At 47.3% G+C, this 21,430-nt stretch overlaps 1 protein-coding gene across 1 annotated transcript; it reads left to right on the forward strand.

Annotated features, from left to right (window-relative positions):
- On the forward strand, nt 1-15,708 carry LOC135821642 (uncharacterized). The gene is made up of 9 exons (XM_065334640.1): nt 1-253; nt 3,901-4,030; nt 5,465-5,842; nt 9,872-10,204; nt 10,611-10,697; nt 13,040-13,126; nt 14,055-14,135; nt 14,475-14,561; nt 15,551-15,708. Exons 1-9 carry the CDS (start codon nt 218-220, stop codon nt 15,706-15,708), a joined length of 1,377 nt encoding a protein of 458 aa, XP_065190712.1. The 5' UTR covers nt 1-217.
- Nucleotides 15,709-21,430: the final 5,722 nt, after the last annotated feature.

The raw sequence follows: 21,430 nt of genomic DNA on the forward strand, positions 1-21,430 counted from the left end.
AAGCGATAAGTAGTGGAAGCACCGGTATTGGCAAGTTGACAGGAGACAGCATCCACTTCTTCACACCCACTTCTCTTCTTGGGAAGGCTCGGAGCAGGTTTCAAGCAGTGGACACACGAAGAAACAGTAGATCTCATCGTCCTCTATTCTGCTCGTGGCCAGCAGAGACCTATTGCGGAGGACGTCTTCTAGTCGCGTCGGCAGTGCATGCGTGCCCATGCACCCATCGTCTAACAGGATGGTATTCCCGATGGTAAGTGCCTGAGTCGGGTATGAATGGGATAGGTTTTGGAAAAGCATGTGAATGAATAACATTATTGTTGATAACGTTTAAGTTGGAATAGTGTAGGGCATACATTGGGCTATACGTGTACATTTCCTGCGGGAGAGAGAGAACGAGAGAATGAGAGAATGTAATAGAGCGAGAGACAGAGAGACAGGTTATGTTAGGTTTGTTATCTTCATTTTACTTTCTACCTTAGGTACAGGCATCGCTGCCTTCCTCCTGTGGGTCATGAATGATGTCACGGCTCCTAGATTAAGATATCAAGCAGAATTGTAGAAGTGAGAGATGGCAATAAGCAGCTTCTTAGCATGCTGGCTTTGTGGAAAAAGAGAGATTAAAATCGTGTGCACCCTTGATGGCTCATTTTGAGTGCTTTGCGTCTCCTGGTATTCAAAGCCAGAGACAGGTGGAGACGTTCAAACAGTTCAGGAAATAATATGTTCTAGGCATGAATTTAGCAACAATGTGCTAGTAAACACAGAAGAGATTTGTCTACCAGGACGCAAGGAGTCAAGTTCGCAAAGACCTTTTAGTTGTGATTGGATTTCATATCTACTGTATCTACTTCAAAATATACCCAATGCTGTAGACAGCAAGCTGTTTCGGCCATACATACCTCATTAGTACAGCTACTGGCCGAAAATTTGATTGAGAATTATTGTAATTTGCAGCGAAGAGACTACTTGAATTGAAGATGGTGTGTGTAAGGTTTTTAGTACGAAGCATGCAAAATAGGAGAGGGCGAGAATCCTGGTAATGCAGGGCATGACCTTGAGTGTCAAGACCAGACGGTAGGAAACATGTGATCTCCCACGTAGGGAGCTACACACAAGTCCTCAATGACATTGTATAGCCGAAGTCGCTACCCATATAAAGGCTATTTCAAATGCCATCTTTTAGTAGTTTGGTGTCTTCCTACAGGCGTATGGCACACATGTATGCTTAAACTCAGGTAGCCGAGTGATTGTGCGGACCTCACAAGTCAGAGGAGAGCGTTCCACAGCAGAGCACCAATTATTATTTACTGTTCTGGATGCTCTTCATCATTTTTGTTGGGACTAGGTCTCCGGACCTGGTGAGAGGGCAGAAATGCCTGTTTACTTGGTGAAGTAAAAATAGAATAAGCAAACAAACAAATGAGTCCAGGATGCAGTCAATTTGGGCGTTCGATGACTTGTAGGCTACTACAAGCGCAGGAAAGCGAGGCGCAGCTAGCAGAGTTCGTTACATGTAGATCTACATCTAACACTAGCCATAGACTAGTGCTAGTAGTAGTAGTAGATCTACACGACAAGTATTAGTTAGATCTACTAGAATAGTTATTAATATTATCAAGAGTGTTTATGGACTACTAGCAGCACCCGCGGCCAGGCCGAACGTGGCATGCGGGTGAAGCAAGTACATGAACAGCACACGTACTCAGCACGTGGTGGTGGCTACACGATTCGCACGCTTAACGCTTCGCGTGCTCAGTGCTTCTGTGGCTGCTTCCGCTAGCTACACGATTCGCACCCTTCGCGTGCTCCGTGCTTCTGCGGCCGCTAGCTACACTGTACATGTTCGCACGCTTCGCGTGCTCAGGGCAGCGCTGCTCCGCAGCAAGGCCTGAGCGTGACACGCAGACAAACACACGTCACAGGTGCCTCTTCTTTATAAGTAAAGATTAATAATTATTATTATCAAAAGACAATAATAATATTATTAAATTATTATTATTAAAAGACAATAAAACGATGAAAATATGAAGAAATGGTGTAGGGAAAAGTAATATATTTTATTATGGATTCAAACAAGTTTTCTTACAACACTCATCAGGAATCGTCGTTGTACTAAAGGACACTGAAACAAAAATGGACGATTCCTGATGAGTGTTGTACGAAAACTTGTTTGAATCCATATTTTTTCCCTACACCATTTCTTCATATTTTCATCGTTTTATTGCACATCGTCTCCACCGTTTTTACATTAAAAGACAAGTCAATCATTGAATGTAGTTTATTTTTGTTCTTGCAAAAAGTGCAACTCTCTCGGCCACTCCGGCCACTGGCACTGGCTATATTATAGTACAGGTAGACTCCCTCTAATTCGAATACGGTGTAATTCGAACATTCCGTGTAATTCGAACTTTTTCGTCGTACCGATCTTCTGCAAGTCACTTCAAGTCAAATTCGAACGCATAATTCGAAGTACGAAAAGTGCGCCCGATGGATAATTCGAACTCTGCCTTCGTACAGAAGAGCAGTTCACAGTACAGTGACTATGTCCTTCGAGCGCTTATTTCGAAGTGAGATGGAGTTGCTCTACTCGTAATTCGAAGTTCATTTTTTCTCCTTCTCTAGCCAAGAGTAACTCAAAAATTGATCCCTGGTCCGCTCCAGGATCGACAATAGCGTTCAAGAAACCCACCTTCTCTCGAAATTTGATCCAAGCCCGTGCAAGGCAAAGTGCAAAGATTTGATTGAAGACGACTTCTTCCAGGTGGTTGGCTCCCTTCGCGGATCTCAATGGCTTGTAGCAAAGAAGTTTGGGACTGAACAACAACTGGAAGTCGTAAAAATTGCCTATGCCTATGCTCCACTTCCGTTCTTCAGAACGACGTGCTGCTCTCCGACGGGCTTTCATGACGCAGAGAAGGCAGCGCTGTTCTTTTGCGTTGAAATCGTTTCAGGACAACTGCAGCGATTGAAAACTGCTTCACAGAACTTCGTAGAAGATGAAAATAATATCCAATGACTTCGTGTCGATCCAGTGTTTTGGTGAAATGAACTGTCATGATCTCGTTGTTCATGATCACCTATGTTTCGTTGATGCAAATAAAATGTGCAAAAATAATCAGGACACAATTTCGAGCATTTTGACGTACATATCAGTGCATGGGACTGCATTTGGCTAATTAGAAGTTCCGGATAATTCGAATTTAGGGCCTGGCAATTTGAGGTTCGAATTAGAGGGAGTCTACCTGTATAGCGTCACGACGCCAAGTTCTTGTGTGACCAGAGTGACAGTACGGGTAGAGGATTCGTCGAAGCTTAGCTGGCCGCTTGCTTTTCCTATCCTATTATTATGACAAGAATTGTCCGACTAAGTACGTGGAAAATGCGGTGCACAAGGAGCTGGCTGACGGTATCAAGTAACTTAGTTTTTGCTGAGCCTAGAGGCTTTGGATTTCTGCCTGCTCGTGGTAGAGGTAGGAGAGTAGAGTTCTTTCCGGCCATTTGCAACTGTCGCTCCAGGTAAGGCATGACGTTAGGAAAGATAAGTACTGAGGCCACCGCGCACCAGTGGTGACCTACATTGTAACTACACCTACTACTGCTGTTTTCTCTCAGAAACTCGACACTTGCGAGCTAGATCAAAAAAACACCTCTCTGTCAGACCAGCGTGGCACTGGACATTGAACATTGTCTTGGTGTTGTGTGTGTTGTGTGTGTTGTGTGTGTTGTGTGTGTTGTGTGTGTTGTGTGTGTTGTGTGTGTTGTGTGTGTTGTGTGTGTGTGTGTGTGTGTGTGTGTGTGTGTGTGAATTTGCAGACATTAAGATGATACGCCGAATAGAAAACTCTTCGCTAGAATCTTTTCCAATAATAAGTTGTCTCTCTGTGTGGTGTTTCACAGCTGGGGAGAATACCGCCAAGGGCAAAGCTGCTCTTTTCTTTGCTGCTCGTGGTGCTGGCAATCGACACATGTAACGCAGAATGCCCTAAAGGCAAACATCAAAGTGGCAACGCTACCAGCCCCTGTGTTCGTAAGTTGTCACAATGTACAGCTTGTACCCAATATCTTGATCAGGTCTGACCTCTACTCCTGACCTGGCCTTGGTGGCACTATGATAAGTTTGAATCCGGTGAACACTGCATTTTTGCTTTTGCCTTCGGGGCCTGACGCACTTTACAAAACCACTCTGTGACGAGCCAAATTACAATGATAGAGTGTAGTACGGCACACTATTATTCATGGGACTGTGTTCTTCATGCAAGTGCTTGCAGCGGCAGTGGCAACCCAGCCGATTTACTTGCCCCAGGCGCTGCTACGTCTGACTCTGAAATTTCCCGCGTTTTCGTCAGTTGCCATGGAAAAAATTCACGATTCAGACGCTGACGCACTATTTCTGACATAGTGCGATCGGGGCCTGATCCCTTGCCACATCTGATGCCAAAACGTCTAAGGACAGAGAATAAGAGATCGAGGCAAGGTGTTCAAAATTGCGCCAGGTAGGCCATGGCAAAATGTATGGAGAAGCAGATCCCGGACCCAGATTCAAACTGTGGATAGTCTCAATCCGGCCTAAAATTTGACTTTCCAGCGGGACTATCGTGTATGAATGGACTGCATTGGAATATGCATTTATGTATTTGCCGTGGAGTATTCCAGTAATAGTACCCTGGATATGCCTCCCTATTGGCTTCAAATAATGGTGGAATAAGGCCTACATTTGCTGCGATTCGAGTTTCATGTTTGTGCGATCATCCATATTGGCAAAACCATTCTGCATTGGCTCATGGGTCCACTTTTCTTCATTTTGGTGACGCAAAGTTATTTTAAGTACAGCCCTTGGATACGAAGTAGTGGTAGCGACTTCGGCGATGATTTGTAAGAATGGTTTGCTCCCCACACCGGAGCTCGCGCTATTCCGCGGAGCGTCTCTGTAAGTTTGTATCCCTGGTGATGTTTGTGCCTGGAGAGCACTATATAAGTGGTGCTCTTCAGGCACAATCTTCCTCAGCCTACTCAAGCTCAACTGATGAGGGGTGAATTCCCCGAAACACTGTGTATTGAGCAGGGAGTGGTGCTTTCTTGCAGGTTTGCCGAGTCGAAGGTTCGATGGACTTCTCGTGTGCTCTGGATGGCAGTCGTGAGTCAGTCAAGTGTCAAGTAAAGTCGGCGGAATAGCGCGAGCTCCGGTGTGGGGAGCCCTTGGATAGTCCATATATTATGGAACATTTCCTGAAACGCTGCAGGGGACTGATGGTTGGGTAATCGTGGTCAGTTTGAATAGCAGTTTTCTATCATATAATTATACTTTTTCGTTTTGTGAAAATTATCGATAATGCCGGATGGCCCCTTAAAGTGTTCTCTCAAATTTTGTATCTGAGCTCGAGTGTATGTCTTATCGGAGCATGTGCCTGGTGAGTTGCACAGTACCTGATTGTGTTCTGAATATGCACTGTGTTGTGTTCAGCTCTCAAGACCATCTGCCCAGGCACAGATAAGGCAATGTACTCCTGGATGGCTCTCGCTGGCTTGCCGGTTCATCCGCACGCTAACGAGCCCAGCCTCACGGAAAAGGCCAATCTGAGGCAAGCCCGCCGTTTATGCCAGCGTCGAGGATACGACGTGATCGATTATAGCGCCTTCACCAACAGGACCAAGGGCGTGCGCGGCTGCATGGAAGCATTGCTCCAAAAGATGATGGCGAGCACTTACGGCAGCACTATCATCGTATGGACGTCGCACGTGTACAGAGGGGAGCATGTCCTTTTCAAGCAGGACAAAAACAACCATGATGAAGCGGTATTTGACCGGGCTGGAACAACCCTTAATGACGTCATTTGCGAAGGTAGGCTGTTGCCTTTTTAGCCACATGGGGGAATGCTCAGGGCAGCAGGGCAAGCAGTGAAAGCACAGGGTAGGGACATTAACAGGGTAGGAGACATGAACGCAGAGAAATAAACAACAGCATGTGTGCCTCACAACCCGGGCTCCCCGCTCTAATGGGCGACTTACTGTTGTAGGTCGTACCGGGGACAAAAACTGGGTAACCAGTGAAGGAACAATGCCCATTCCATTTTATGTACAGAGTGAAATGCCATCGCATGGACTATCCTGTCCCATTGGAAAAACTCGGACAAGAATTCTGAATTCCGCGGCAAATAAAATCCGCGGGGAAAAGAGGGTAATTCTGCGCCACTTTCTGCAGTAACATCAAAAATCTGCGGCATTTTCTGCATGTTTTTCATCCTCCTTGTAAAGGATATGCAGAAAGGAGTACTTTTTGCACTATCCTTTGCTTTTTTTACTTTCCTTTTCCACCAACTGATTAGGAGTGAAGAATCTTGGAGAGACCTTCACTCGCCTTGACTGGCAAGAGCAATGTGTTCAAACAGATCCCAAAGTAGCTTTTCTGCAGCTTTCTCATCAGTAATTTACCTGCAAAATTCAGATTCCGGGGGACCGCCGGCAAAGTTGGACATTGCCCAGCTCTTGCGATCTGCCCCATACAAATTTGGCCAACAGTGGTCTGTGAACCATTCACGCCGGTGATCGCCGGTGCCGGGAGCCAGACTTTGTCAACATTTCAAACCAAGACTCATCCTAAATTTTCCTAAATTGAAGCTAAAGATGAGGTCCATTCGTGTAGAAGTAGTTTCATGATCTCCGGTAAAAGGTAGCACCGAGTGGCCATCACCGAACGGCATTGAACTACGGAAGAACAAAGAATTCAGGCTTCAATTGGCAAATCTGTCGTAGTATTTGGGCGCATTCTGTACTACTTTGTAGTAGATTTGGTACTCGCACCGTATGCGCAACGGGTCGGGAGCTGGCTCACCGCCGATTTCTTGCGATCTCTTGCGGCACCGATTTTGCGTATGTGAACCAACCCTTAAGCGGGATTCACAGAAGCTTTTTTGCGATGCGACACGCGATGCAACAGGCGCGAAACCCCAAATCGCAGCCATGTCGCACTCCACGCAACTGCCGCATCTGGGCCATCGCAGAAGTTGAGCTTGGCTCAACTTTTGCGATGCGATGCGATGCGACAAGAGATTTGGCGTACAATTGTGACCTTTTCTACAGCAAAGTTGTACAAAGGTTCAAGAGTTGCCTATAAATTTGTACAAATTGTATCAAACCGCGCGAATATCACGGTGACGTAGCCAAATCAGCAAGATGTTGTCGCATCACTGACTTCTTCTGTGAATGGTATTTCGCAAGTTCGCATCGCACGCGTCCGTCGCAGGTCGCGTCGCATCGCAAAAAAGCTTCTGTGAATCCCGCTTTAAGCAGCACAGCAAAGGAGGAATAATAATAATAATAATAATAATAGAACAAGGCAGCAAATGCTAACCCTTCCGCTTCTGTCTCTTTTGAGACAAAGGAGGAATAAAAGGTACCGTAAAGTCGCGGTTAAAAACCGGGTTTGCATACAAGCACATCGCGGATAGAAGCCTGAAAATCAAACGGGTCAAATGCATATAAGCCTGTCGCGTGTAGAAGCCTGGCTTCTATGCAAGCGCGGATCGGGTAGGTCAAAAGTGCATGCGCTATGTACAGTGCATAGTAAAACCATATGTGCTGTTTGACCTTGACGTTTGTGACACACCACTGGAATGGTTCCTCAGTTATCTCTCGGAGCGGCAGCAGTGTGTACGGGTGGAACACTCAGTTTCGCAATATGTTGGATGCTCCCGAGGAGTGCCTCAAGGCAGCGTTCTGGGCCCTCTTCTTTTTGTACTGTACACCAGTGATATGTCGTCAGTTCTACCAGGTAGTGTATGCCACCAGGAATTCGCTGATGATGTGGCTCTGGACTACTCCGACTATCAGCCTGATTTAGTGTGCTCTGTTCTCTCTAACGCTGTAACACGACTCGCTGAGTACTTGGACAACATTGGTCTGCTATTAAATGCCAGTAAAACCCAAGTTATGTTTGTGAGACCCCGTGGTTGTCTGGACGGACCATCTGAAGTGAAGTGTGGTACCACAGTGCTTGATGTTACTCCAGTCACGAAGTATCTCGGTGTCATGCTTGATGACCAACTGTCCTGGAAGCCCCAAGTGGACTTTATTGCCAGCAAGACTGCTACTACAATCGGGCAGCTCTGGCGCCATGGACGGTGCCTTTCACTCAATGCCCGCCGGGCCTGGTACATGAGTATGATCCAGTCTGTGCTCTGCTATGCCTCAAACTGTTTCTTTCCCGCTCTATCCAAACTGCTGCTGCATCGACTGCTACGCATTGCTAAGTCTGGCATACGAGCCATCTTCCAACTCCCCAGAAGGACCCCCACTGCTCCCCTATTTGCCAGACTATCAATGCCTCAGCTCCACCAGCTGTACGTGCAACGTCTGCTTCTCTTCGTCTTCCGCTGCCTTCATGGCAGAGCCAGCTCACTGTTCCAATCCTACTACTCCCTCATTGCCACGGATGTGGACAGAAGTTGTGTCACGCGTGGTCAGGTCAGCCAGCTGCTCAGAGTGCCGTTCCTACCTGGTCCCTCAGGCCGTAGCTCAATCGCCTTCGTTGGCAGTACCACATGGAACTCTCTCCCTGCTGATATTCGCGCTTGCGACGTACGCCACACGTTTCAAGCATTGCTGTCTGGTCATGATCTTATCTCCCTCCTCAACTAGCTCTCCGATGTTGTGCCTACTATGTCTTCTTCACAGACTCTGCCTGAACAAATGCTCATCAATAATGTTCTTGTCCTCTATCCTAGTCCAAATTCTGCCTTGCCCATGCATGACTCTCATGAAATGCCCGTACTAAATAGTCTATAGAACAATAATATTGGATATCATACTTCTCTCATCAACTATGATAATACCCATTTCATACCCCCCCCCTTCATAAAATTAATACCTACTGTTTTCTTTCCTTTCATTTCATCTTCTTTTCCGTTCCTTTCTTCTTCATACAAATTTTAAACATTTTCATCATATTGTGAGAGCCGTGGGCCAATAGCCCCGGTGAGAAGGCAGTCTTGCCTGTTCATATGGTGAAGTAAAATAAAGAAACAACAACAACAACAACAACCATACCACCATACCTGTAGTCAGTGGTAGATCTACGCGTGTCGCGCGTAGAAGCCTGGCTTCTATGCAAGTGTGGTGCATATAAGCTTGGTTTGCATTCAAGCCTGGTTTGCATTAAAGCCTCATGCAGAAAGCGGCTTATGCGCTTATAAGCCCGGCTTTTATCCGCGACTTTACGATATGTACTATAGAATTGTAAACGAATAAATTGTTGATTCGAACACTGATGCTCCTGAGGATATAGGGGCAAGGCTATGGTTGGAGGTACTGAGAGATAAACAAGGCACACCATAACAATAAAATGTTACACATCTTTTGGTGAGTATGAATGATATCTAGAGTACATAAACCCCCCAGAGTGTGCAGCTTGGGGCCTTTTCTACTATGGGTGTCTGTCACGGCGGAATTCCGTGATTACATCATATTTGGCGCAGATCTGAGGCGGGAAATGGCGTAGTGCGTACAACTGAGAAAACGGATTGCAAAAGAATGTCTGCCATGCACGCCACCGGCCACGCGATGGTACAAGCCATGGAGTAGTGCTCCCGGGTCCAGGTACGTACCGAGCACCTTACGTAAAAACTTACGTAGACAACGTGTCAAATATCGGTGCCGTTTGGTCTTGCATTGTGACCACAATAAGAGAAAAGCTGACAGGATTGCTTTTCTAATTAATACGGTATGCACTGTTTCGGGGGCCTGACCTATCCAATATGTCGAAATTCATGGAACGTGCCAGCAATTTCCAGGAAGCCCATTCTTCAGGCTTGCTTCCTGCTGTGCTTTTTTAATGTTTCTCCAAATGCCTCTATACCTGTCTGTTGTCCTGCAGCTAAATGGATTCATGCTTTCTCCTCAGCATACGTCGCAGCAACACCGGCATCGAGACGTGCCGTTACCCAGCCTTTTGCGCGTGAAGCTTGTCAGCAGTACGGACTAAACTTTATAACCGTGGACTGGCTGCAAGCACATGGCCATGTATTCAGAGAGCGCTGGCTACAACGATTGCCTATAGAGCATAACCCTCATCACGGCACCAAGCCCTTCCACGTCGAACCAATCTCGGCGGATGGCGAACACCATTACAGAACCGTAACGTTTAGCAGCGGAAGTCATACGATTCACAACGCCCCAAGCGATGAGCAAGCCCGGATCCTCTGTGTCAGTAAGTGAGGCGATAATAAATGACTGGCTATGCGCAAGCAGTATAGCCATTCCCTGTCCCTTATCCCTGTGTCTTGCTTCAACATGTCCTTTTCAAACATGTCCTTGTAGCAAAAGTCCTTGCCCTCTCCCCTGCCCCCCATATCATACCATGCATTGTGCATGCTCAAATTTTGATTGTTGTTGTTGGTGGGAATACCTAACGAAGAAACCTCCTTTGACTGATCGTTTTTGGGAGCATGTATAAGGATTCAACGAGAGAGAATGCTTTTCCGTCAGGGAACATAACACAAATGTCTTGAACAACACTTTTTTGTATAAGCAATCATTTAGATAATTGGCATTCTACTTTCATAAACTGCAGAAGAGTAACGCAATTGAGCTGCTCGTATTCTTTTTCTGCACAGAATTCTGTGAGAACAAAGGTGTTGTTGCAGCAAACATGAGTTGTGTGTGTAACCGCACCACATCCTACGGCGAACGATGTGAAAAGGGTAAGACAGCAGGCCTTAAAATTCGTGTGTGTGTGTGTGTGTGTGTGTGTGCAAGCGTGCGCGTGTTTGATAATCTGAGTACACCCATTTTAGAGAAGGTGAAGAACACTAACAAGATAGCGGGAAAACAGCAGAGATCTGCCAGATGTATTTGAATTTTATTATATTTGGATTTCCTAAAGGCTTTGGGCTTGTCGAGGGGATCTCCTGCAAGAAGAATGAAATGAAAACTTTATGTAGAGGGAGCAGTTAATCGAGGATAGGCTAAGGAAATAGATCGGAGCATACAAAATCTGGTAATTAAGGAGTTGGGATACCATAAGTGTAATGTGACCACTATTTATAGCTAGAGTATGTAATGCCTGACGTGTGTGTAGCCTGCAGTTTCACATACAACTCCGTGTATTTCATTGAGAATTCTCACAACTTGAATGCTACTATGCTCACACGATCAGAAGTCTTCTCTGGAATAATAGCCCCCCCCCCCCACCCTGTAATGACCGTTTTTGAAGGAAAGTATACCCTGAATCCTGAATCAAATTTTCACCAGTTGTAGTCTTCGGGGTGCTCTGGGTCGAATGGTCTTGGTCCGAGGAAGCTGAGACGCTCCCTTCCTCCTTTATTCCCAATCGAATTCACGCACTTCCAACAAAACTGGGTGAGTGCGCCGTACTAGATGGGGATTCTAAAAGCGCGGATGACCGCAATTGGCCCATATGTTGTAGTCTTTTGGGTGCTGAGTAGACTGGTTTTGGTCCGAAAAGGCTGCAGTGCAGCGTTCGGCCCTTATTAGACACACACCCTTAGGGCCTGGTCAGACTGGTTGCCTGACTAAAAAAGAAAAGCGTCCAGAATTTGGAATCGCGATCGACGTCAAATTCCTTCACCTTGGGGATCGCCAACACCTTGCAACCATGCATATGAGTTTTGTTGTTGTCCGTGGCCAAATTAGCTCCCTTGATATCGAGATGAAAAAATCAGTGAATATCAGCGTCAATGGCGTATCAGCGTCAAACTCCTGTTTGGAGCAGCAAAGCATGGTATTGCCGCTCTGGCGGCAAGTTACTATGGAGATTCGGATCATAATCACAGGATTTTTTCGTTTCTGACCAGGCCCTTAGCAAAAAACGTTATGTTGTAGTGGTATTACCGCAAGGGGGAAAATACCGGGATCTGGGTTAGACCTTTAGCAAGATGCACGCTATTTTTAGTACGCTGTTGCCACGAGAATAGCTTTTATTTCGCGCAGTACAACCATGTATGTCAATATACGCGATACAAGGTGAAATGGGTACAGACTATGCAACATTTGGCCAAAAAGCATACCGTTTGTCACAGCGATAAATCAGCCTCCATAACGTTTTAACGCTGCCGCTTCAGCGCTATTTGGGTGATGAAGGTGCGAGTACCGTAAAAATAGCATTACTGTTATTTGATAAGGGTGTCTATTCCCAGTCTAAAAAAATTCCCAATCCATCAAGGGTGAGTAAGCGGTCACGTGCTCATGCGTACACCAGTCACCTGGTCGCCGTGCCTGCAGGCTACGCCGTTGACAGCGTTCCTGTCACTCGAGTTGCACCTTTGAACCTTTGATTTGAACCTTGGTGTGAAAGCTGTAGCATGCACTGGCCCTGCATGCATGGTGACCATATGACTCGTGTACGAGTACGCATGAACACGTGACCGCTTGCTTGCATTTTCTCTGTGTCAGCTGCTCGGTCATTATGGGTGGTCAAATTTCACTATTTCCACTGCTCATTGAGTATGGGGTCATTCGTAGATATCAAGGGTTATTCTTTTGAATACAAATTATTTCTGTTATGAGCTGGGACGGGTTGACCAATTTCCTTTCAGGATACATTGAAACATGTCCAGAGAAGTAGGAGCATTGACACACGCGTGACAGGGTGCTGTATATGCACGTTCTGAGAGGAGGGGTATAGGGTGGGTTTGAGTTGTAAATATCGATACTTACGGCCGGCCCCTAATGGGCCATTTACACTACGGTCAGAACGTGGCGTACGTGACGTTTTCGTCATGACAACATGGAACGTAGCGGGAAAATCGTACCTCTGGTACGAAATCGTAGACGACGTATCCAGACTCCTGTACCGAGTTTTGTTCTGTCGTTCCCAGCAGTTTGTGTCCAAGAGAAGCTGAACACGCAGCTGTATGAGCAGCGTCTGAGTGCCTGTGTGAATGCACCTGCATGAAAACGACGTATGCCTGTACGTCGTGCTCCAAAACGTCACGCGTATTGTAACGTAGTATGAATAGCCTATAACATACCATCATTTCCTCTTTCTCACGTCTTGTTTGTGCGTATGCGATGGCTGATGCAGCATGCGACTGTTTGAATCAAGGTCATTGTGACGACACGGGTAAATGCATCTGCCCGAAAGAATTTACCGGTAACAAGTGCCAATCGGGTAAGTATGAATGAATATTTTTTACAGCTCTTATGGGATTCCCAAAGCATACCTCCATGTTGACGTGGCATCCAGTGACTGTGTGAGCCGTTTCCGTTTCAACAAACCAACGGATAATTATATAATAAAACAATTGAAAAGACAAGCTGAGCCAACATTTGTGTAATTTAATTGATAGCTTGCATAGACCTCGGTCCTACCCGTAGGACCTACCGGTAGGACCATCATACAGAAACATGCTGCACAGTCTTTGTTATGACACTGACCTAAAACCTGACCCTAAACTGTTGCTATGGGGCTAATGAATGAGTCCACAGATTTTAGACGTGATCGCAGAAGGTATACTATGAAATTCCATGGAAATAGCCCATGGTTACCATGGAAACGTACTATGGAATACTAACGTACTATGGAATTTTGCATTCCACCGCCTTGGCAGGCTAATGTTGTAATGAAAACATTAGGTCTTCGCCATGATTCACTTTGGACAGTGTCTCTAGAGCTCCGACACGAGCATGTGCGGCCGTTTTGACAATTATTAAAATGGCACATATGCAATGCTCTGGCCAAAGTCTTGAATTTTACGCCATTACTGTGCCTTATAAAGACCCAACATCAACAATTGTTTCCAGAAAATTCCCCAATAAAAAGCACTTTTGCGCCGCGATTTTTTGGAGCTGTGTCGAGTGACCCTGAGTATGCAGCCTTTGTCTGTGTTTCAACTATGTGTGAAGAAAGTAGAACCCCATTTATTTTTATTTTTATGATGAGTTCGACTCCCTACTGGACTTCTGACTGTTTATAGGACAATGGCTGCCTACTGAGTAAAACATCTATTTGTCTCTCAGTCTTTTTGTCTGTCCATTTTTGTGTCTCGCTGATTTACTCTCCTGTTTTCTTTCCCCTCGGTGTGTGATATGCGATGCAGTTGTGTGCACGAATCCCTGGGTGAAAAAGAACAAAGAATGTGAATGTAAACCCAGACTAGATGGACCTAAGTGCACAGAAGGTAAGGGCTAAATAAACAGCTGTAATATAATATAAGGGGAAAAGAAAGATGCTGTCATTTTAGGCCGCGTGTCAACGAGTGTATGACCCATGGGTATATTTACAATTTCTAGAATCATACTCATCATTGGAAGGAAAATATTTCTCTCTTATCTCGGTGGAGCAAACTCAAACCACCAACCTATTTTGTGCTATTTACGTGCAATAATAGATACCATATAATTGATTATATGGGTACGAGTTGGTGATACTAACTTCTTTAGGGTCTGATATTGTATGGGGGTCTGTTGCTATCTGTGTGTTTTGGGAAATACGTGAATGCACCCAATCTCTACTGCAGTATGCCATTGCTTGAATCATGGGAAGTGTGCTGAAGACGGTACCTGCGTCTGCCAGAAAGGTTTCCATGGAGACCTGTGTCAACAGAGTAAGTAACTTCTGAATGAAATGAATAATTATGCATGTTTCTTTGAAACACATGCAGCTGCGAAATGTGAAAATTATGCTCAGGGGATGTGCATTTTACTCAGATAAACACGGATATACTTGAAATGGACTACGGTATCAATAGGGGGGGGGGCAGTGTATGTCTTAAAAGAGTGTGTACTCCAGTCATGCTCTGCTGTACCTCCACCCACTCAGCCTACGCCTCACTCTTAAGCTTTTCATTTTTACTTTTCGGTGAATCAGATCCCTTGGCAGTCCCCTCATCTCCCAAATCTTCACGACCCGAAATGATGCTACCCACACTACCTCCCAAACCAGAGGCCAAACATTCAGTAGTATATTTCTTCCCCCATTCATGTCCCGGCCAGGCCTTTACAGTCTCCCATTAATTTTTGCAGTTTTTACCGCTTTAATGCACTACCCGCTATCATTCCATCCCAGCGTACCTTGCCTGCTTTCGCGCTAGCTGCTCACAATTTCTCCTTGGGCACCCTGTGAGAAGGCCATAGGCCTGTTTGTTATACCCAAGTAAAATAATAAATACTACTACAGTCAGACCTCGCTTATCCGGTCCTCGTTTATCCGGATCCCTCGCCATCCGGAAGAAAATAGTTGGTTACAAATGTACAGCATATGCCATGCTTACATACAGTATGTGTGTTCGATTATCCGGTTCCCTCGCCTATCCGGATATTTTTGTGTCCAACGGATGTGTGCGGTTAACCGAGGTCTGACTGTACTACTACTTCTACTGTACAAGAATGTCCTTTGCATGTGTACTGTGTTATGTTCAGACTACTATTTCTACTACTGCTGCTGCTGCTGCTGCTGTTGCTGTTGCTGCTGCTGCTGCTGTTGCTGCTACTACTACTGCTGCTACTGCTACTGCTACTACTGCTACTACTGCTACTTCTACTACTTCTACTACTTACAAGAATGTACTTTGCATGTGTACTGTGTTATGTTCAGCTTTTAAGACAAAGTGCCTGGGTACAGATAACGCAACGTACACCTGGATGGCTCTCGCCAGCTTGCCGTGTCATCCAGACCTGGACGGTGACAGCTGCCAGAAGAAAACGAACTTGACGCATGCCCGCCAGATGTGCAAGAGAAGAGGATACGACTGATGTGTATCTATATTCATTACGTCATAGTTGTACTGCATGCACGCACACACACGGATTAGTTGAGTGTGCTTCTTTTTCCTGTTGTTCTTTCTCATGACATGTTTTGTTTCCGTTCCCAAATCTTCACGAATAAATAGTAACGTATCATGGCGCAGTGAACTTGTTCTTTCCTGTGTCCGTGCCTTGTGTCCGCACCTGGTAGTGTTTGCACGGGCCCAGTTGTTTTTTCCGTAGGAAGTAGTAGTTTCCGCGATCGAAACTCTGTCTCAGTTGAATTATTTTAGTAGTGTATTTGTTCGTACTCGTGGACGAGTGACTAATCGTAATGGAACAATCACAGGACGATACCGGATTTGACCTGTCCTCCGCGACCGAGCGACAGCAGGAATCTCAAATGGGTGTCCTGATGAAATTTATGGAGCAGCAGATGCGTGCAGCTGAGGCTCGTGATAAGGCGATGCAAGATCTGTTCAAGAATGTTCAGAGCAGGTCGCTATCACCATCGCAGCCTCAGTTCACTCCGCAGCCCTCAGCACCAGTTCAGTCCACCTCGCAGACCTCAGCACCACGGCCAGTGAACAGTGTTTCCTGCCCACACTTATTGTCGTCTGCGACGCTGGCTGATTTTCACTCCTTCGTTGAAAGCTGGAGAGATTTTAGTGTTTGCCAGCATTTGGCCAGCCAGGCTCGTGAGGCCAGAGTGGCAACACTCCGTCAGTGTTTCGATGAGGAGCTGCGACGTTTTATCCGAGAGGATATTATCTGCATACCAGCTTCAGCTGACGTCGACCTGATGCTGGAGCGCATTCAGGCGTATATCAGACGGCAGCGTAATCCACTGTTGGACCGCATAGAGTTTTACCAGCGTGTCCAGCAAGCTGGAGAATCATTTGATGCGTTTTACACAGCCCTGTGTGAACTACAAAGTGCATGCGACTTCTTGTCACACAGCCTATGTGGAACGTGTGATGCTCGCTGCTGTGCGCAGTGCAAAGGCCTCGGCCGTACCCTCAAGGAGGAATCTCTGCGCGACCGCGTCGTAATTGGTGTGCGGAACGATGAGACGCGACACAAGTTGCCCGCAACTCATGGTCTCACGCTCGGCCAGGCTGTCACCCTCTGTCGGACGGAGGAAGCAGCATACCACACCAAGGCGCACATGCCCAGTCCTGGCCTCCAGGCAAGTGCTGCCAAGCAGTCGGCGTACAAGCAGCAGAAACGTCACAAGCCAGCTGACTCTAAGCCAAGGGAGACATCAAGTGCGGCCAAGTCCACTTGTCCAAATTGTGGTCGTTCTGACCACACGAAATCTGTATGTCCTGCCAAGGGCAAGAAGTGCAACTCCTGTCATGGCATTGGGCATTTTCAGCGAATGTGCAAGAGCCAGAAACAGCCGAAGACTAGCTCTGCTGCCAAGCTTGGACAGCTGAAGCTACAGCGTGCGTCTCGCGTGGACCGTCGCACAGTACCTGTTTCGACCATGCTGCAAACAGAGGATCAGCCATCCCAACTGTCCTGGACACCAGACACAGGCAGTGACGTTGATGCCATTGGCGAGGAGCACCTCACGCAGATCGGTGGGTTCGTCGAGAACTTAGATGACGACCACGACTGTGTGCAGGCTGTGACCGGTGAGCCGCTACGCAACCTGGGCAAAATACGTGCGACTCTACGAGTCGGTGAGACGCAGCATGAAACCGTCATCCATGTGTACAAGGGTCTACACGATGCCCTGCTCTCTCATACCTCATTGCGTGCGCTGAAGTTTCTCCCACCTGATTGGCCAGTCCAATTCACCGCTGAACACGAGGGTGCATCTTCGCCCAAGATCTGTGCAGCTGTTTCGTCATGCGCTCATCCTAGTGATGCTGAGTTAGCGCGGACACGTGAGCAGCTCCTGCAAGAGTTCGCTGACGTTTTCTCGGATTCCGGTCTGAAGCCAATGGAAGGTCCGCCAATGGAAATTGAGCTACAGCATGATTCTAAGCCTTCCTGTGTGTACACTGCTCGACCAATACCGTATGCATTCCGTGACCAGATCAAGACTCAGCTCGACGGCATGGTCAGCGACGGGATTATTGAACCAGTGACGGAGCCCAGTGAATGGTGCCATCCGATTGTCATAGTAGACAAGAAGGGCAGCACTGAGAAGCGCCTCACAGTTGACTTCAAGCGGCTGAACGACCAAGTCCGTCGTCCCGCGCATCCCGTACATACGGCACGTGACGTTGTCTCTGGAGTTGGCTCTGCTAAGTTCTTTACGAAGCTCGATGCAAGGCACGGCTACTGGCAGATTCCTCTCAGTGACACTGCTCAGGAATTCACCACGTTTATCACCCCGTACGGCAGATATCGTTATCTACGGAACCCGCAGGGTCTAATATCTGCTGGGGATGAGTTCAACCGGCGCACTGATGCTGCGTTCTCTGCCATCCCGCGTCTCGGCAAGGTAGTCGATGATTGCCTAGCGTACGACGACGACTTTCTGTCGCATGTCAGCCACGTGCGCGAGATTCTGCTCTGCGCCAGGGAGCATGGTATCACGTTCAGCCCCGCCAAGTTTGTGTTCGGTACGCAACGTATCCATTTCTGCGGCTACAACGTCACGCCTGATGGCTGGGTCGTCGACGATGATAAGACGTCCGGTATTCGCCAGTTTCCAGTACCCGCCAACAGAACCGATCTCCGTTCGTTCCTCGGTCTAGTGAATCAATGTGGCGAGTTCACTCCACATCTAGCCGAGTTGACCAATCCTCTGCGTGGCCTGCTCAAGACCTCCCGTGAGTTCATGTGGGACGCTAGCCACACTGCAGCGTTTGAACGGACGCAGGAAGCTCTCTTGTCCCCTCCGGTTCTCGCTTTCTATCAAGTTGGTCAAGACCTCCGGCTTGAAACCGATGCATCCGCTCTAAGAGGTCTCGGATTCGTGCTTTGGCAAAAGCAGAATGATCAGTGGCGTATTATTCAGTGTGGATCCCGCTACCTGTCTGATGCTGAAACACGTTATGCTGTCATCGAGTTGGAAATGCTCGCTGTAGTATGGGCCGTGCGCAAATGCCGCATCTACCTGTCTGGTGCGCCATTTGAAGTCGTCACCGACCACAAGCCCCTGATTCCGATCATCAACTCATATTCGTTGGATCAGATCGAGAACCCGCGTCTTCTACGATTACGCCTCAAGCTCCAAGCCTATCAGCTGCAGGCATCTTGGCGAAAAGGTTCTGAAAATGCCTTCGCCGATGCGCTGTCCCGGAATCCTGTTGGCATTCCTTCCACCACTGATGAGCTTGGTGAAGCCCCGTCGCTTCATTGCCGCAGCATTCAGATCTGCATGGTGCACTCGGACACTGAGCCGAATGCGAATCTCAAGGTTGCAGAGCTGCGGGAAGCTGCAGCTGCAGATGCCACGTACCAGTCATTGATTGAGTGTATCTTGACTGGATTCCCTGATCGCCAGCAGAAGTTGCCTGCTCCGTTACGTGCGTACTGGAATGGACGTGAGCATCTCTCCGTCGACCATGGCATTGTGATGAAGGGCAACCGCATTGTTGTTCCTGAATCATTGCGTGCTCAGGTATTGCACAACCTCCACGCTTCACACCAAGGCCTAGTGCGTACTAAGTCTCGTGCGCGTCAGCAAGTGTCACGACTTCCTTGTGTATGCAGATCGTTTGACCGGTTGGCCCTGTGTCGCGCGTACTGGCCGCACCACCTCATCGCATGACGTGATACTAGCATTCCGTCGCTGGTTCTCTGATGTTGGTGTTCCTGCTGTGCTGTGTACAGATGGTGGTCCCCAGTTCTCCTCGCATAAGTTTGCTGAGTTTTGTAAGCGCTGGCAGGTAAACCATGTCATGTCCTCTCCCCACTACCCGCAGAGTAATGGGCACGCCGAAGCTGCTGTCAAAGCCATGAAGCGTCTTATCACCAAGACAACCGTGAATGGCAATCTTGACACAGATGACTTCCGCCGAGGGCTACTGGAATGGCGAAACACACCTGGCTCCTCTGGTCAGAGCCCCGCTGAGCTCCTATATGGCCGCTCTCTCCAGTCATTCGTCATTGCACATTGGAAGGAGTTTGATTCATCCTGGCTCTCCAAAGCGACGACACGTGATGAGACTGCCATGCCATCCGACGATTCCGTCACAGACAAGTCGTCAACTCGTCGCTCGTTGCCGCAGCTCCGCCTCGGCACCCACGTGGATGTTCAGCATCCGCGCACCAAGCAGTGGTCTATTCGTGGGGTCATTGTTGCTGTCGGTAATCATCGGGACTACCTAGTGAAGTTGCCGAGTGGTCGCATTTATTGGCGGAACCGCAGATTCCTGCGTCCGTATCGCCCACTTGTGCCTGCACCGCTTGTTGTCCAACCGGCTGCTGCTGACGCCTCTTCCCCGCCGCCGCCGTCCCGCCGCAGCGCACGTCAGCGCAAGCCACCCCAGCGTTTAAACATTGGTTCGCATCATGGACAGTCCTATGATTGACACTCTTGATCACTAATGTCAATTTCTGCTGTCTCTGCTTTGTTGTTTTCATTCTTCATTTTGTTTTATTTATGATAGATGTTGCTGTCACAGGTTTCGCAACATCTCGAAGGGGCGTGATGTGTATCTATATTCATTACGTCATAGTTGTACTGCATGCACGCACACACACGGATTAGTTGAGTGTGCTTCTTTTTCCTGTTGTTCTTTCTCATGACATGTTTTGTTTCCGTTCCCAAGTCTTCACGAATAAATAGTAACGTATCAACGACGTGGTCGAATTTCATGCCTTCACAAACCGGTCTATGAACGTGCGCGACTGCATGGAAGCCTTGCTCAACGAGATGATGGAGAGCAGTTTCAAGAGCCCTATCACAATATGGACATCTTTCTTGAGAGAGTTGAGGGATAGTACCAAGATGCATGTCTTGTACAAGCAGGGCAAGAACGGCTTAAGAGAAGAGGTACATGATAGAACCGGAGCAGGCCATCATGATGTCATCTGCGAAGGTATGCTGTTGCATTGTGATAGAAAAAGAACGTGTGAGAGAGGTGCTGAGTAGCCAGCAATGGGTGGTTAGAGTAGACAATGATATTGACAAGATTAGAGGACTGAAACAGAGAGCAAGAGCGATTACAACCAAGGTTTCCCACGTCAATGGGAAACCTACGGTTCTAGCCAGGGTCAGATCCACACATGATTAGCCAACTGACCACATGTGCGGAGAAACATTTCATGTGATTATTATTAGCAAGAGTACATAACCCCCCAAAGTGTGCAACTCGACTATGGGTGCTGTCCAGACAGAATTTCAAGTTGACGTCATTTTGATGATGCAATGCACACTGTACACGGATTATCAGACGAATCCGGAACCTATGGTTGACCCACGCCGATCTGATCCTGTACAAATTATTGCAAAGAAAAACGTGTGATGCGTCAACTTGAAACTCTTTGGGGATTGTGTACTCTTGGTTATACCAATGGAGTGGTATAATATCGGCAAGAGTACAAAGAAAAACAAGTGATGCGTTGACACCCGTGCACATGTTGTAAATCACCGGTGCAAGGAGCTTTGCGTCATAAATAATGACGGCAACTTGAAATTCTGTCGGGACAGCAGGGTATGTGGGAGTTGCACACTCTGGGGGTTATGTACTCTTGTTATTAGGTATGACCAACGTTAGTGCCACATAAAAATGCACTGCCACATAAGGCTACTTCGAAGTTCATA

Source organism: Sycon ciliatum, chromosome 7 (genome assembly GCF_964019385.1).
Source record: "Sycon ciliatum chromosome 7, ocSycCili1.1, whole genome shotgun sequence".
Taxonomy (NCBI): Eukaryota; Metazoa; Porifera; class Calcarea; order Leucosolenida; family Sycettidae; genus Sycon; species Sycon ciliatum.